Source organism: Falco peregrinus, chromosome 1 (genome assembly GCF_023634155.1).
Source record: "Falco peregrinus isolate bFalPer1 chromosome 1, bFalPer1.pri, whole genome shotgun sequence".
NCBI classification, from domain to species: Eukaryota; Metazoa; Chordata; class Aves; order Falconiformes; family Falconidae; genus Falco; species Falco peregrinus.
The window spans coordinates 10,458,776-10,471,786 of NC_073721.1; the positions used below are offsets into that span (position 1 = coordinate 10,458,776).

At 45.4% G+C, this 13,011-nt stretch overlaps 1 protein-coding gene across 1 annotated transcript; it reads left to right on the forward strand.

Moving 5' to 3' along the window:
* The first annotated feature begins 9,378 nt into the window (after positions 1–9,378).
* Positions 9,379–11,828, forward strand: LOC129785234 (double homeobox protein 4-like protein 4). The gene is made up of 3 exons (XM_055815146.1): positions 9,379–9,412; positions 9,541–9,710; positions 9,789–11,828. The coding sequence occupies exons 1-3, from the start codon at positions 9,379–9,381 to the stop codon at positions 10,716–10,718; spliced, it is 1,134 nt and encodes a 377-aa protein (XP_055671121.1). The 3' UTR covers positions 10,719–11,828.
* Positions 11,829–13,011: the final 1,183 nt, after the last annotated feature.

Here is a 13,011-nt window from a genome sequence, read left to right on the forward strand (position 1 = left end):
AAGGCCATAGGAAAGAGAGGATAATCTTAAAAACAAGTTGGAAAGAAAAGAAGTATGCTGCCTTGTAATTGCATACAAGTATTTTTCTTTCACTTGTATCACTTGATTTAGATTTCAAATTAGGTTGGTCATTGAAGGTATGAGTACTTTTCAAGAATCTAGGACCAAAAGAGATGTTCGTTATGAGATCAACAGGTCTTACTAACCGTATAGTAACATGCAAATGAGACATATGATCCTCCTTGTGATTTCACAGATAACTACATTAGTTTTTAGAAGAGTTTTTTCACTGAAATTGTGTCCGTAGGGTCCTGAGGTCTCCGTAGTGACTGGGTATGCAAATTGAGGTGGGTTAGTTGTGCTGAAAACAATAAAATGGACCTGTGCATTCCTCCAGCCTAATCCCTGAGACATAGCTGGCTCATTTCACACAATCAGTGTATCACTCTCTCAGATTTTAAAATACTAACCTCTGTGTTGTACCTAGTAGGGGAGAAAACTTGTTCCCCCTTCAGTTTAGAAACATTTGCTATCTCCAACTTAGAGATATTGATTATCTTACTTTCATCGGGAAGTACAAAGGGTATTTGCCAGGTAGTCAGCCTCTTTTGTTCGGTGTTCTTGGTAGATGCCAGAGACTAGATAGAGACATGTTAGCTCTTCTGTGTCTCTTAACATTCTCGGGGTGGGGGGGGTGGGGTGGGGGTGGAATAAAAAAACAACAAAACTGGGGGAGGGAAGGATTAGTCTAATTCAGACCAACCTTTATGGTGTGAGTCATCCTACTGGAGTCAGTGATGTGACTTGTTTAAACAGCAACTTTCTGTAGAAGTAGGGGTTAAGGGATTTGGCTTCTTTTAGGAAGTTACTTGGAAATGAACTGCAGCCAACTCTAAACTGAATTTGAAGCTGGTATAAAAGAGATGAGATGCATTCAGTGAAAGTTACCTAAGAAGATGCAATTATCAATAAAACATTTTTTAATCGGGGCTAAATGACACAATGCTGTAATGAAACTACCGCAAGCAATGTCTGATTCCTCATGTAGCTAGTTAACACGTGACTGTTCCTCTGTCATTTGTCATTTTTAATGGGGAGTTAAAAATTATTTCACTTTAATCTTTTAGTTCTAAGACTAGGGAAGCTAAGGAAAAGTTCAGTCTTTAAAAATATTTCATGTTGCATTTTGACAAGCATTACAGCTTTGAGGTTAGTGGTCAAGATTTTCAGCAGATTCCCATACTTACAAAAAAATTTAAAGAGTAGTGAGATCTGCATAAGAAGAAACAATGAGGCATAGTAATTCTGCTTGCTGTTGTAATGAATATCCTTTGTGACTTGGAAGTAAATAAACCTTTGTACGTATCTCTGCTGTATCCTTCTCATAGGTAAATGGATTCCTTGGATGTTTGATAAAACTAATTCTTTTCTTCTATCACATTTTTAACACAATTGAGAGCATAATTCAAGTCTTGGAAATTGTCAGCTATAAAGGTCCCATCCAAATACTTTGCAAAGATTAAGAGCTAAGTAATACCTATAAGCTATAAAGGTATGAATTTCTTGTTGGTTTTACTACAAATTCAGTCTGTCTGTTTAAGAGCTGAATTCTATATGCTCATCCCAACGCTATCACAGTGGGTTGGGGTTTTTTTTCTGTTATTAAAAAGAAACAGAAAGGTGAAACAGACTTTTTTTTTTTTTTTAACATGGTGCTCTTCAGCCAACATTGCATTAATAAGCCCTTCTAAACAGACAGGCAAAGCTCACCAATTTGAAGTCCAGGTTGCACAGAGAGCTTCGGTTTTGATCACAGTTGTGCATTTTACAGTTCTATATTTGTTGTTACTGATGTCTGCTGGAAGTCAGTAACTTTAGCCCTACTAAAAATATTTTGTGCATGTCTCTGATGGCTTTCTTTTGTTGTGTCAGGTAGCTTTAAAAAATGAAAGAGCAACAAGTAGTATCCATTTGAAATCTCAGTTTATAAAGGTTGGATTTATGCTACAAGTATTTGGTGGAATTTTTTAAATTGGATGTGTGCTACAGGTATTTGACAGGATTTTTTTTGAAGGTATGTGGGCAAAAAAAATATTTTATGTCATTTGGGGAGGCTATTTAATAATACTAAATGTACCTTGCAAGGATAAATTACATGTGACCAGCCAGCCTTGTTCATATTAGTCATGTTGGAAAAAGCTGAGGAGTTTAGACTCTTCAAAACCGTATTACATACAGATAAGGGGCCATGACTCGCCATCCCAGCATCCCACAGCATTATTGACTGAGTGGTTAAAAGAGGCCAAAGGAGTAAGTCTCCAGCAAACCATCAGTGTTTTGATGCCTTGTTCTGTCCCTTAATTATGTTTTAATACATAGTATTTGGTATCTGATATCACCTCTCATTTCTCTCTGAAGGAATTCCGAACTTTTTATTTCTGCTTCCTATTTTGAAAAACACTGCCTTGGGTTGCCAGGTTCTTCACATGCATTGTAGTAAATATAAGAATGCAGTGTTGGGGAAAAGGAAAGGTTTCAGCTTAGTTCACTGTTCTTGAGGATCTGTTGGGACCAGCTAATGCATCTTTATTGTGTTTCTCGGGTAATGAACAAGTAATGTCAATTGACACAGTTTTCTAGCTCTCAGTATTTTTTTCCCTACACGTCTGGAATAGGAATATCATGATGGAAAAGCTAACTACAGTACAAAAAAGCTAATTTAGATCTAGCGAAGAAATGGGGTCAGTAGGGGATGGGTGAGGTGGGTGAGATGGGTGGGAAGCACATTTCATTATAACCACATGGGTGGGGATGTTATTTGGGAGATGAGAAGGAATAGGACTGACAAGGGAGGTTAGTGCAATAGTTCTTTGAACAGGGAGAAGACCTCAGACAACTTGTCTCCAGTCCCAGCAGACTAACCTTAAGGCCAAATTCACTCGTCTTTAGGCAACTAGTTATTGTAATCAAGTTTGGCAGACCATGGTCTGCCAATTTGTTGTGTTGCTATAGTATCACGTGGGTGTGTTTGTATCCTGTCAGCACAAGAAAAACATAGTCCTTTTCCTAAATCATCTGCAGTCCAGAGGTCTCATCCTCGCAGGTGCCAAGAGTCCACAAGTGTTTCTGGAGCTGATCAGTCATAGGGCATCTGCCAGTTACACAAATGGCATGACTGAGGATGATGACAGACTTTCTTACAAAGGAAAGGAGGCAGCAGGGAGTACAAGTGAAAGAATTACCATCGAGTAATGCAGACTGTGAATCTGACTGTACTGGGTGTAAAATACTGCTACATTTATATGAAATTTTATTTATCTCAGTGGTGCTGGAGCAAGTGAGGTCTTGCTAGACTGCACTGCACTCAGTAATCCTCTGGAGGCCCAGGCTGGATTTCAGGAGGGTATTTTATACACAATTTTTTGATGTTTCTTGAGGCAGGATTTTAGTGAACACAGGGTTGCTACTGCATGGGTTCCTGTGCAGCTTTTCTTCTTGGCATTCAAAGGGGACAAGAATACTGATAATCTATGTGTTAGGCTTATTACAAGTGGAAATCCTACTCCACCCCGTTCCTGTGCTGGTGTGGACCCTGCTAATTTGCCCTTCCCTGTGGTCATCCTAACTCTTTACAAGCTCAGGCTCAGCCTGTCCAAACTCTAGATCAGTGTTCTGTGTGGCTGTGTGAGTCAGATCTGTCCCACAGAAGAGAAATTTCCCTCCACCAGAGCAGAAGACACTGTACTGCGTCAGACCAGAAGCACTGGCCACTGCCTTCCCAGCGAGTCTGTGCTCTCCTACATCCATCTCCCAAGACTTTTTTTCTACTGCCTAGGAAAAAAATTAACAGTGTTGGGCACCAGTAGGCTACCACTTCACAAAAGACACAAAGTTTGCAAATACTTTGGCTTCAGTTTTACCTGGCCTCTTACTTCCTCCAAAATTAAGGGAGTTTTCTATTTGAAAGGGATGACAATTTCTTTCAAGACTGTCACAGGACTCAAAAACTCACCAGTAAGCAGCATAAACGATAGTACAAGTAAGGGACTATTTTCAGGTTCAGACAACAGATAACCATTACAGCTCAGAAGTGAGATCTTGGGAGTCTGATAGATAGTTCTATGAGAATGCAAGCTCAGTGATGGTCAAAAAAAGCAAAGCAAATGCTAGGAGCTATTAGGAGAGCAATGGAGAAAAAAATCATTATCATCATAATACTTAAAACACCATGATTCCTCTACATCTTTAATTCTGAGAGTCATTCTAGTCTTCCTATCTCAGGAAGGATATAGTAGAACCAGAAAAGGCAACACGAATGATCAAAGGCATGGAGCTATTACCATAGCGTAAGTAATAATGCACCAGCTACCATGAGTAAGATGGAATTCTTCAGTCTGTAAAAGAGGTGGCTGAAGGGCGAAAGTGATGGGGTTTGATGAAAAAATGGGCAGTGTGAACTGCTGGAACCAGGAATGGTTATTCCATGTTCTTGTGTGGGAGCCAGCAAGCACCAAATGATTCTAGCAGGCAACATGTTACGAACACATGAAAGTAAGTGTTATTTAATATAATGTATGGTTAAATTGCTTGTCAGAGGATGCTTTGGAAGCTAAAATTTTACTTAGGTTCAGAAAAAGCCTGAATAAATTCACAGAATAGAAGCATATTGTGTTTTCTGTATACTTAGAAACTCTTATCCCCATCAAAAAGCCTCTGGGGTGAAAATGACCACAGTCGTCATCATCATCATCATCATTTGGTAACAGTGTGTTGCTGACTGAGCTGGTTATAAACACCTACCTTCCCTAGGCAGGTATCCATTTCTGGCCATTTCTGAAGACTTAGCTATCAGGCTAGACAGACATTTGGTCTCAGCGAGTTTGAGCTTTTTTCACAGTTACCCTAGATTTCAAATAATTGCAACCTGCGCCATGAATTTTTTTAAGGGTTAAATACAAGAAAAATTTAAGTGTGAGGTTATTCAAAAGTTATGTGAAACTGACCTAATGCCTTTTTCACCTTGGAAGTTTAATGAGAAGCGAGCCAGAGGACAACTGGTGTGTCTCAAAAGTGCATGGTGTTTTCAGCAGTATTGTTTTCCTCCACTTTCAAGTGTTAGAAACAACATTCATTGCAGGTAAGAAAAAAGGCTGGAGCACCGCTTTGGCATAATAAAGGCGTTTACTGTAAGAGAAGGCTCAGCGGTGCAGGTGACGTCTCTTAAAAGACAGTTCTGGACTGGGGAACAGCTGCTCTTTCAAAAGTAAGAATTATCGCCCTCTTTTTGCTCAAGGTGCAAAATGTGCCTCCATCCTGCTTGCCCTGCTGACACATCATAGAAGCATGCATGTCTAGCTGCTGCATTATTTTCAAAACAAGACAGGCTGCTGTAAATGTTCCTTTCCCTGAAAAGCAGGTGAGAGCACAGCCATCACTTGGCTCCTCATGTTCTACGGAGGGCTCCTGGGCGCGTCTGGCTGTGACAGTACTGTGCATAGGGAGAAATCTTTGTGGAAGAGAATCCATGTTGTTTTGCTGAATTCCACAGTTTTCCATTTGAAGGTGAAATCTCTTTGCAATTCTCCAGGGTTGCTTTGTAGCGTTTTTATTTCAGTGATGTAAGAGCTGCCTTTTACTGCCAAGCCCATAATTAAAGCAGTGTTGACTGGTAAGTAATGGGCTGCAAAAGGTGTACCAAAAGATAATTAAAGATGCATTCCAGATAAGCAGGGCATGAGCATCCTTTTTATGAGGTGTTAATGTCTGAAGACCAACTAGTGAAATTGATCTTGCTCCTTCAGTTCTGCTTAAACATCAATAGCATTGTACTGCCCTAGAAGATGTTTGATGTAGGGATTTCTAATGGGCTGTGCTTGTCCTAAGACTCCCCAGGCAGGCGCCTGGTGACAGGGCTGTGCTGCACTGGGTAATCTGGCATCCCATTCACGCTACCATGATTTTGAGGTTGCCTTTGTAACTTCTAACACTAGGGCTGCTCTGGAGGGAGAGAGGAGAGGAGCTGCCGATGCCCTGATGCAGCCTAGGGTAGATGCAAACCTTTTTTGAGAGCCATTTTAGAGAGCACTGTGGCTAGTCCTTGTCTAATAACTGTGTTGTCTCTCTGAAATATTATTTACATACACATATCTTACTTTTGTTGCATTTTTTATGTATTCCACATATGATTTGGATTCCTCCGTAAATGCACAGAGGCATAAAGGAACATTAGCAGAGGGCACAGTCGGTTTCCACAATTGGACTCTACTGAAATCTATAGCAAAATTCCAGGGATTTTGGTGGGAGCCTGAAGACTGAAGAGATGCTGTTTTTGTTAAGCATGCTGCTTTGGGTATTCTTGCTTCTTTCCCCACACTCTTCCCATTTTCCCATTGCCCTATTTGTGAAATGGATTAAAAATACAGTATGTGTGTGTGTGTACTATTTTCCCGATACAGTTTAGAGAAGAAATGGGGGAGCTCATAAACAGTTGTTTTGATTAGGACTGGCATGCAACAGCATGATGATGCTAGGGGAACATGGGCAGCAAGGGGCTGGTCAGTGTTGTTCCCTGGATTAGCGTATGGTCAAACTCTAGCTGTAGCAGAAAGCAGCTCACAAATTAGGCCAAGTCCATACATCTCAGCAGAAGAGGGGGAAGAGGAGGGGGAGGCAAAGATTGCCATCTTCTTTCCTGGAATCTCACTTAAAAACAAAACTTACAATCTAAGTCCCTATCAATTAGCATTGCAAAGAAAATCTCTGAAAATGAAGGGTGTAAAGAGGCTGCCTGGCAGAGTGCCTGAAACAATAACTCCGGGAAGTGTGAACTGCTCTCTCCATAGCCAGAGGATGTTAACAAAAGCCTGATCTATTTGACCTAGCTAGTACTGATGGACAGTCAGTATTAGCAAGCAGTGCAAGTTGCTGCAAGCCTGTGCAAGCCTCTGCTTGACTCCTCCTTATCTCTTCTGCACTGGCTGTGGCTGTAAGGTGTGTATCTTTGTTGGAGGGGGTGGCTTCCCTGTCCTTTTGAGATCAGTATTGCAGGCTGCCTGCAGGGTCAGCTTTGCGTTGTGGTAATTCCTGGTGGATGATTTTTCTGCTATGAAAATTGGATATCCAGAAAGAAAAATGACAACATTTGTTCTAGCCTTCCCTGTGGCCAGACTGAATGAATAAGCCCTCTTTGTACCCTACAGACATCCTTGGTATCCTTGATCCAGTTTATTATGCACCCCATAGAGAGCCATATTGGAATCACAGAGGGATGGAAAAGTCCTACGCAATTCCATACTTTCTCATGCCAGTTTAAATCAGGGCCCCCCAACTGTCTTTTACTCTCTGCTGCTGTGCATCCCCATACCATGCTGGTGCTTGAACTAAGCCCACCAAAAACTAACCCAGCCAAAAAAAAAAAAAAAAAAAAAAAAAAAAAAAAAGTGGTCAGTTTTTTGGAAGGAGTAGCTCTGTGAGTTGGCTTGTTTGCTAGTCAAGCATGCGCTGGAGGTGGCCTGCACAGGACTGTGTGCGAAGCCATGTGGGGCCTTGAAGGCAGATAGAATTGCAGCCTGCATGCTTAGAACAAGAAGGAATAGCTGAAGCTGGGTTTGCTGTAGAGAAGACTGTCAATAAAACTATGCCACCAAGCTTTACATGTCTGCTTATTGTGTCTGAGCCTTCATCCACCCCCTCCCTACAAATGTATCTGAATATTAAAAGTGAACTAAAACTGAAGGAGTACCAGCACACCTTGACGGTACCTAGAACTGCTGAATCACTTGCCACCTGGCTGCTTTTTTCCCTTTTCCCCCATGAAAATTCTTGCTTAAATACAAATTTTATTGGTTACATAGGCAGTGAAAAACTGCAAACTATGCTGGAGCTCTGGGGGAGAAGAGAAATCTTGTGGGATGTGTCTGTGCTATGACAGTTTGGGCTTAAGGGAATGCTACCGTAGAAGAAAGGAGTACTGACAAATTGCTTCAAGCTGTTATTTCTAGATGTTTGGGGCTACATGCTGCTGTCATCCCACTGAAATTCTCACTGCCTTCACACATGCTTCTGCTTGAAAACATGATTTAGCTAAAGTAGTTTCTGCGGGCATTTGCCTTGCCTTACGGGCACAGCTGTACAGGAATCCAGTCTGTGGGGTACGAGACTCACAGGGGCTGACTGTTGCCCCTGTCTGGAAGGAAACTCATTTTTGTTGTGAACCATCGTGGTGGTGTGAGTAATGTTAAAACCCTCACCCAGCCCCAAAGTGGCCGTGGGATGGTGGACGCGCTGGACCCTGCAGAACACCAGTAGTACGTCACAGCCCGCAGACTGTCCCCATACCCTTCAGGTTCAGAGCAATCTGGAGCAGGTCCCAAATCTGAAAAATGAATGGGGATGTGGTTGAGATGAAAAACATGTGAAGTAATGATGCTGTTGTTCTTGAACACCTTCAGTGATGGCCATTAATGGCCTCATTTGACAAATTACTACACTGACTAATTGATTTGCTGCTGTTCTAATCTTGTTCTAACATCTAATCCTTTTCCGCATTGCAACTGCTGCTCCCTGTAAGTCCTTGTGTCACTCTTGTCTCTCTTAAATAAAATTTCTGGCCTGTCTTTCGGATTAATATGTTGCTCATGATTTCACCTTGGGCTGAAAGCACAGACTTTGCTTGTTCTGTACATGACTTGGATGAGCAGAGCTGTCTGGAGGTAAAAAAACGAGCTGCAGGGAAGGAAAGGCTTCTGCCGAGCTCTTCTGCGCGCGCTGGGGAAGGAGATGGGTCTGCTCCCTCCTGGGTGACCTCTGAGCGTGCTGGGGGAGCCTGTGGCCTTCGCTGTGAGCACTGGTGTGTGATGCAACGTCTGGTAAAGCCACCGGTGTTGCGGTCACTGCGGTGAAGTTGATGAGACATGTCCCACAGGTGGGAACAGGAGTGAGGCAACCGAGGGGATGGACGTGGGCCCGTGGCGGGGCGCCGTAGGAGCCGGGGGGGGGGGTTCCCCTCGGGGCGCAGGGCAGTGCGGAGGGAAGGGAGCCCTCTCGGAGGGCCGAAGCGAAGGTGACAGATAACTTAATTGAACCATCCACTCTCTATTTTAATTAAAGAAAGGCGGATGGGTTTGTGGCGGCGGCGGGGGCTTCGTCGGGAGACGCTCAGGCTCCTTGGATGGGGCGAGCCCTCATTGTGTGTATTTTGGTGATGGGATGACAATGGAGGTGTGGGAGACGGCGGTGAGTCACCCTCGGGGCCCCGGCGGCCCCGGCCCCATTGGCGGGGCCGGCGCGGGCGGGTGGGGGTCGCCAGGGGCTGGGGCGGGGGGCTTTTAAGGCCAGGAGCGGCCCGCGCTGCCCCACTGCCCTCAGACCTCGGCCCGCATGGAGCTCGCCGTTCTGACTCGCAGCCCCGGCGGTAAGGCTCCCGGGGGCGGGCGGGGCGGGGCAGGGGGCCCGGCCCGACGGGGCAGGGGGGACCCGGCCCGGGGCAGGGGGAGCGCGGCCCGGCCGGCCCCGCTGAGCGCCGCTGCCCTCTCCCCTCAGGCGAGGCGCGGCCCGGCGCGGGGCGGGAGGGCGGCCGGCGGAAGCGAACCACCTTCAGCAAGGCCCAGCTGGAGCTGCTGGTCCGCGCCTTCGAGAAGGAGCCGTACCCCGGCATCGCCCTGCGGGAGCAGCTGGCCGGCCTCACCGAGATCCCCGAGTCCAGGATCCAGGTGAGCGGGGTGGGCGGGCGGCGGGGCGGCTTCCCCGGGCCGGGCCGGGCCGGCGCTCAGTCTCTGTTGGCCCCGCAGGTGTGGTTTCAGAACAGGAGGGCCCGGCAGCTGAACCACAGGAGGAGCGACGCGGCCGCCGAGCCCCGGCCGGCCTGCGGCAAGGCGAAGCCCGCCCGCTGCGGCGGCCGCTGCCGGGACAGCGGCTGGACGACTCCGGGTACGGGCCCGGACCGCAGCCTCCACCACCTGCAGCCCGGCCTGCCGGGGGGAAGCCAGAGTTTCCCCGGGCAGCCGCTGCCTTGCTCGGGGCAGCTGTACTCGAGGCTCGATGCGCATTTCAGGAGCCTGGATAACGCTTTTGGAGCCCCGGCGCCGGCTCACTTCGGTTTGGACTGCGTGGGAAGTGTGGGCAGCCCCCAGCAGCTCGCGCTCCCTGCGCAGCAGGCACCCGAGTATCCGTACCTGAAGAAGTCCTTCCCTGAAGGCTACTGCTCAGATGCAGATGGGTTCCTGTCCTCCTGTGCAGAAGATCACCAGTACCTGGCAGCTAAAGAAAACACGTATATAAAGAGGCCCGGCTTAAACTACTTGCATGCAAACCAGGGCCTGGGCGATGAGAACTACTGGTATGTCAAGTCAAATGCTTCTCTCTTTGGGAAGGGCTCTGCTGTCGGTTATGGTGAAGGCGAACCTAAGCCTGAGCTGGAGCAGATGAGGCGCAGCCCATCTCTGGGCGCAGCTAGTCACGCTAGCCCTCCTTTGGTACTTCCAAAACATGAAGGGGGGTATCAAGGGGCGCTTGCGGCTCCAGCCCCGTCATATGCGCAGCAGCTGCTGGAAACAGCAAATGACTATGACCCTTACTGGAATGGTGTGAGAAATGAAATTTTGGGAACCGGGTTAGATTTGATGTTTGAGAATGAGCAAAAGGGGGAGGAAGGTGGGCCAAAAAGTTACCTTTTTGCTTTTGGTGGCCAGAGTGCAACCTGTCATTTGGGTCACACATGAAACTGACAGTGGGTCTGCTTGCCTGAGGAAAAATTGATGTGGTGTTTTTTTTTTTGTTGTTGTTGTTGTTCAATTGGCAGCATTATCCAAAGTGGCTAGAAGTTTTGCAGGTCTACATGTGGGGTGCTTGCTCTTGAGTTTTGTGCACTGTCTGGAAGGGGAAGGAAGATAAGCAAAGTTAGCAAGGGCTACAGGAGAATAACCTGCTGAGTGGGTGCTGCCTCCCCACCGCAATCCTATGGGAGCTGTCACCAAGCCGCTTGCAGTGTTCCTGCATCTGTTTGGTTATCGGCAGCCTGACATTAACTTGCATGTGCAGACTGATCTCCACAAGTACGTCAGTACTGAAGATCTACTCTTTCTGTGTTCAGACTGTGCTGGGTTAATTCTGCCAGGAGGCTTGGGACTATGGCGTTGGTTTAGTGGCCTTATCGCACTGAGTTTTGTTTCTATTTTGGTTGGAATTCACGTACTTTAACTTAAGAAATCAGTAGAAAACAGGCTTAATTATAGCTTTTAGTGGAGAAAGTGTTAACATGGGAGGGGTACAAGCGTGGGACAAGCAGCCTTGGTGGTGGCAGGGGACAGCTTACTTGGGTGTGTTTGCGTTTTAGGTGTGCTCCTGATAAAGAACACTGCTGTTTTTTTCCTAGATACTTAATGTACAGTGTTTTCATTGAAAAATGACCACGTGTAGCCTTTTAAAAGGCAATATTTTTGTGATTTCCTTTTGTGTAACTTTTTTCAAATTGTGCTCCCTCCCCCATCAAATCCTAGGTTTCTATTTGCCAAGTGAAGGTTTTCTCCCTGGGTGACAATGAACTTGTAGAACTGCACTCACAGAAAAAAGTAATAATTGTGTAGCATTGCTGCATTCGCACATTGAGCCTATTTTTAGACTTCTCAAGATCCATGGCCATCTGGAAGACTACTGTAATCGTGGAAGCGTGTGTCTCTGGAGAGCTGCCACAGTTGTGTATTAAAGCAATATCGGGCCTAGGATGCTGAAAACTCTAAACGAAAATTCTTTTTTAAAATGTGGCTCTGGAATATTTTAAGTATGCCTAGATTTTAATGTGTTATTAACTTAATTACTTTGTCTACAGAACAAAAGAAACATAATAAAAATAAAACTTAAATGCAGACTATTATTTTATTAATAAAGTTGACACCTCTGTGAAGAAGCTGTCTGTTGAGATGTGTACACAAGAAGTCCAGAAAATTGATCCTGACTTTTGTCAGTAATTTTTAGCAGTGGCTGTAAAGAAGTCATTCAGCTTTGCTGCCTTGACTTGAAGAATCAGAACTCTTGTTTTACGGAAGGACCATAGCTTCAGACAATAGCCACAAGGCACTTTGAACACAAAAGGTTGTATCTAAGAAATAAGTACAAGGTGATGATTATATTTATGATTGTATATATGACTCAGTTAACTTTTCAAAAACTGCACTGACTAATTTCTTTACATATACCCTCTCCCTCATAAGACCTGCTTAATGGGAAGTGAGACTTGTTCCTAGGCACAGACAGAACAAGAGTAATTTCACCCACACAAAAGACAAGAAACTGGTGTTCAAAAGTGTGTGGCAAACCAGCCTTGCTTCATCACAAAAGAGGGAGTTAAAGAGGAAAAAGTGCATCTCAAAGAACAGCATAACACTAAACCAACAAAGATGTGGACTTTTGGTTCCTCCCTGGAGTCAGTGGCCTCCTGGCAGGCAGCACCCCTTTTTTTTCTGTATGATCTTCCCTGCTGATCTCCACACACGTTAACCAGCACCCTCTTCTCTCACAGGGTTCCGAGGTAAATAATTGGAGGGTTGCTGTTACACATTCTCTGAAGCGAGCCTGGTCCCTGCAGCGCATACAGCCATTCCCCCCCCCCCCGCCCCGTATACAACCCGTTCTGACAAAGCTGCACCAAGGCAGCGGTGTCAGGTGTTTGGTGTTGAGCTGTCACTCCAGACTGGTCTGATAATACCGGGCATTATAACCCCTTCATCTGGTCTAGGGAACACACCATCCTTATTAGCAAACCCACACTTCCAACAGTGAAGTGGAACACACTCTGAATACTGCTTGTGAGCGAGTCCAAGAAAAAAATAAATCATTCTCCCATCACAGAGCTACCTGCTGCTCAGAGTAGAGCTTTTCTGTAAGTTACTGGTTTTCTTTATTTTGTCACACATTGCTTTTAACGGACCTACCTAGCATGTATTTCACAAGTAAGAAAAATCTGTGCAGAGCAATCAGATGCAATGCTCTCTTGCAACGTTTCTGTAAACTTCTGCT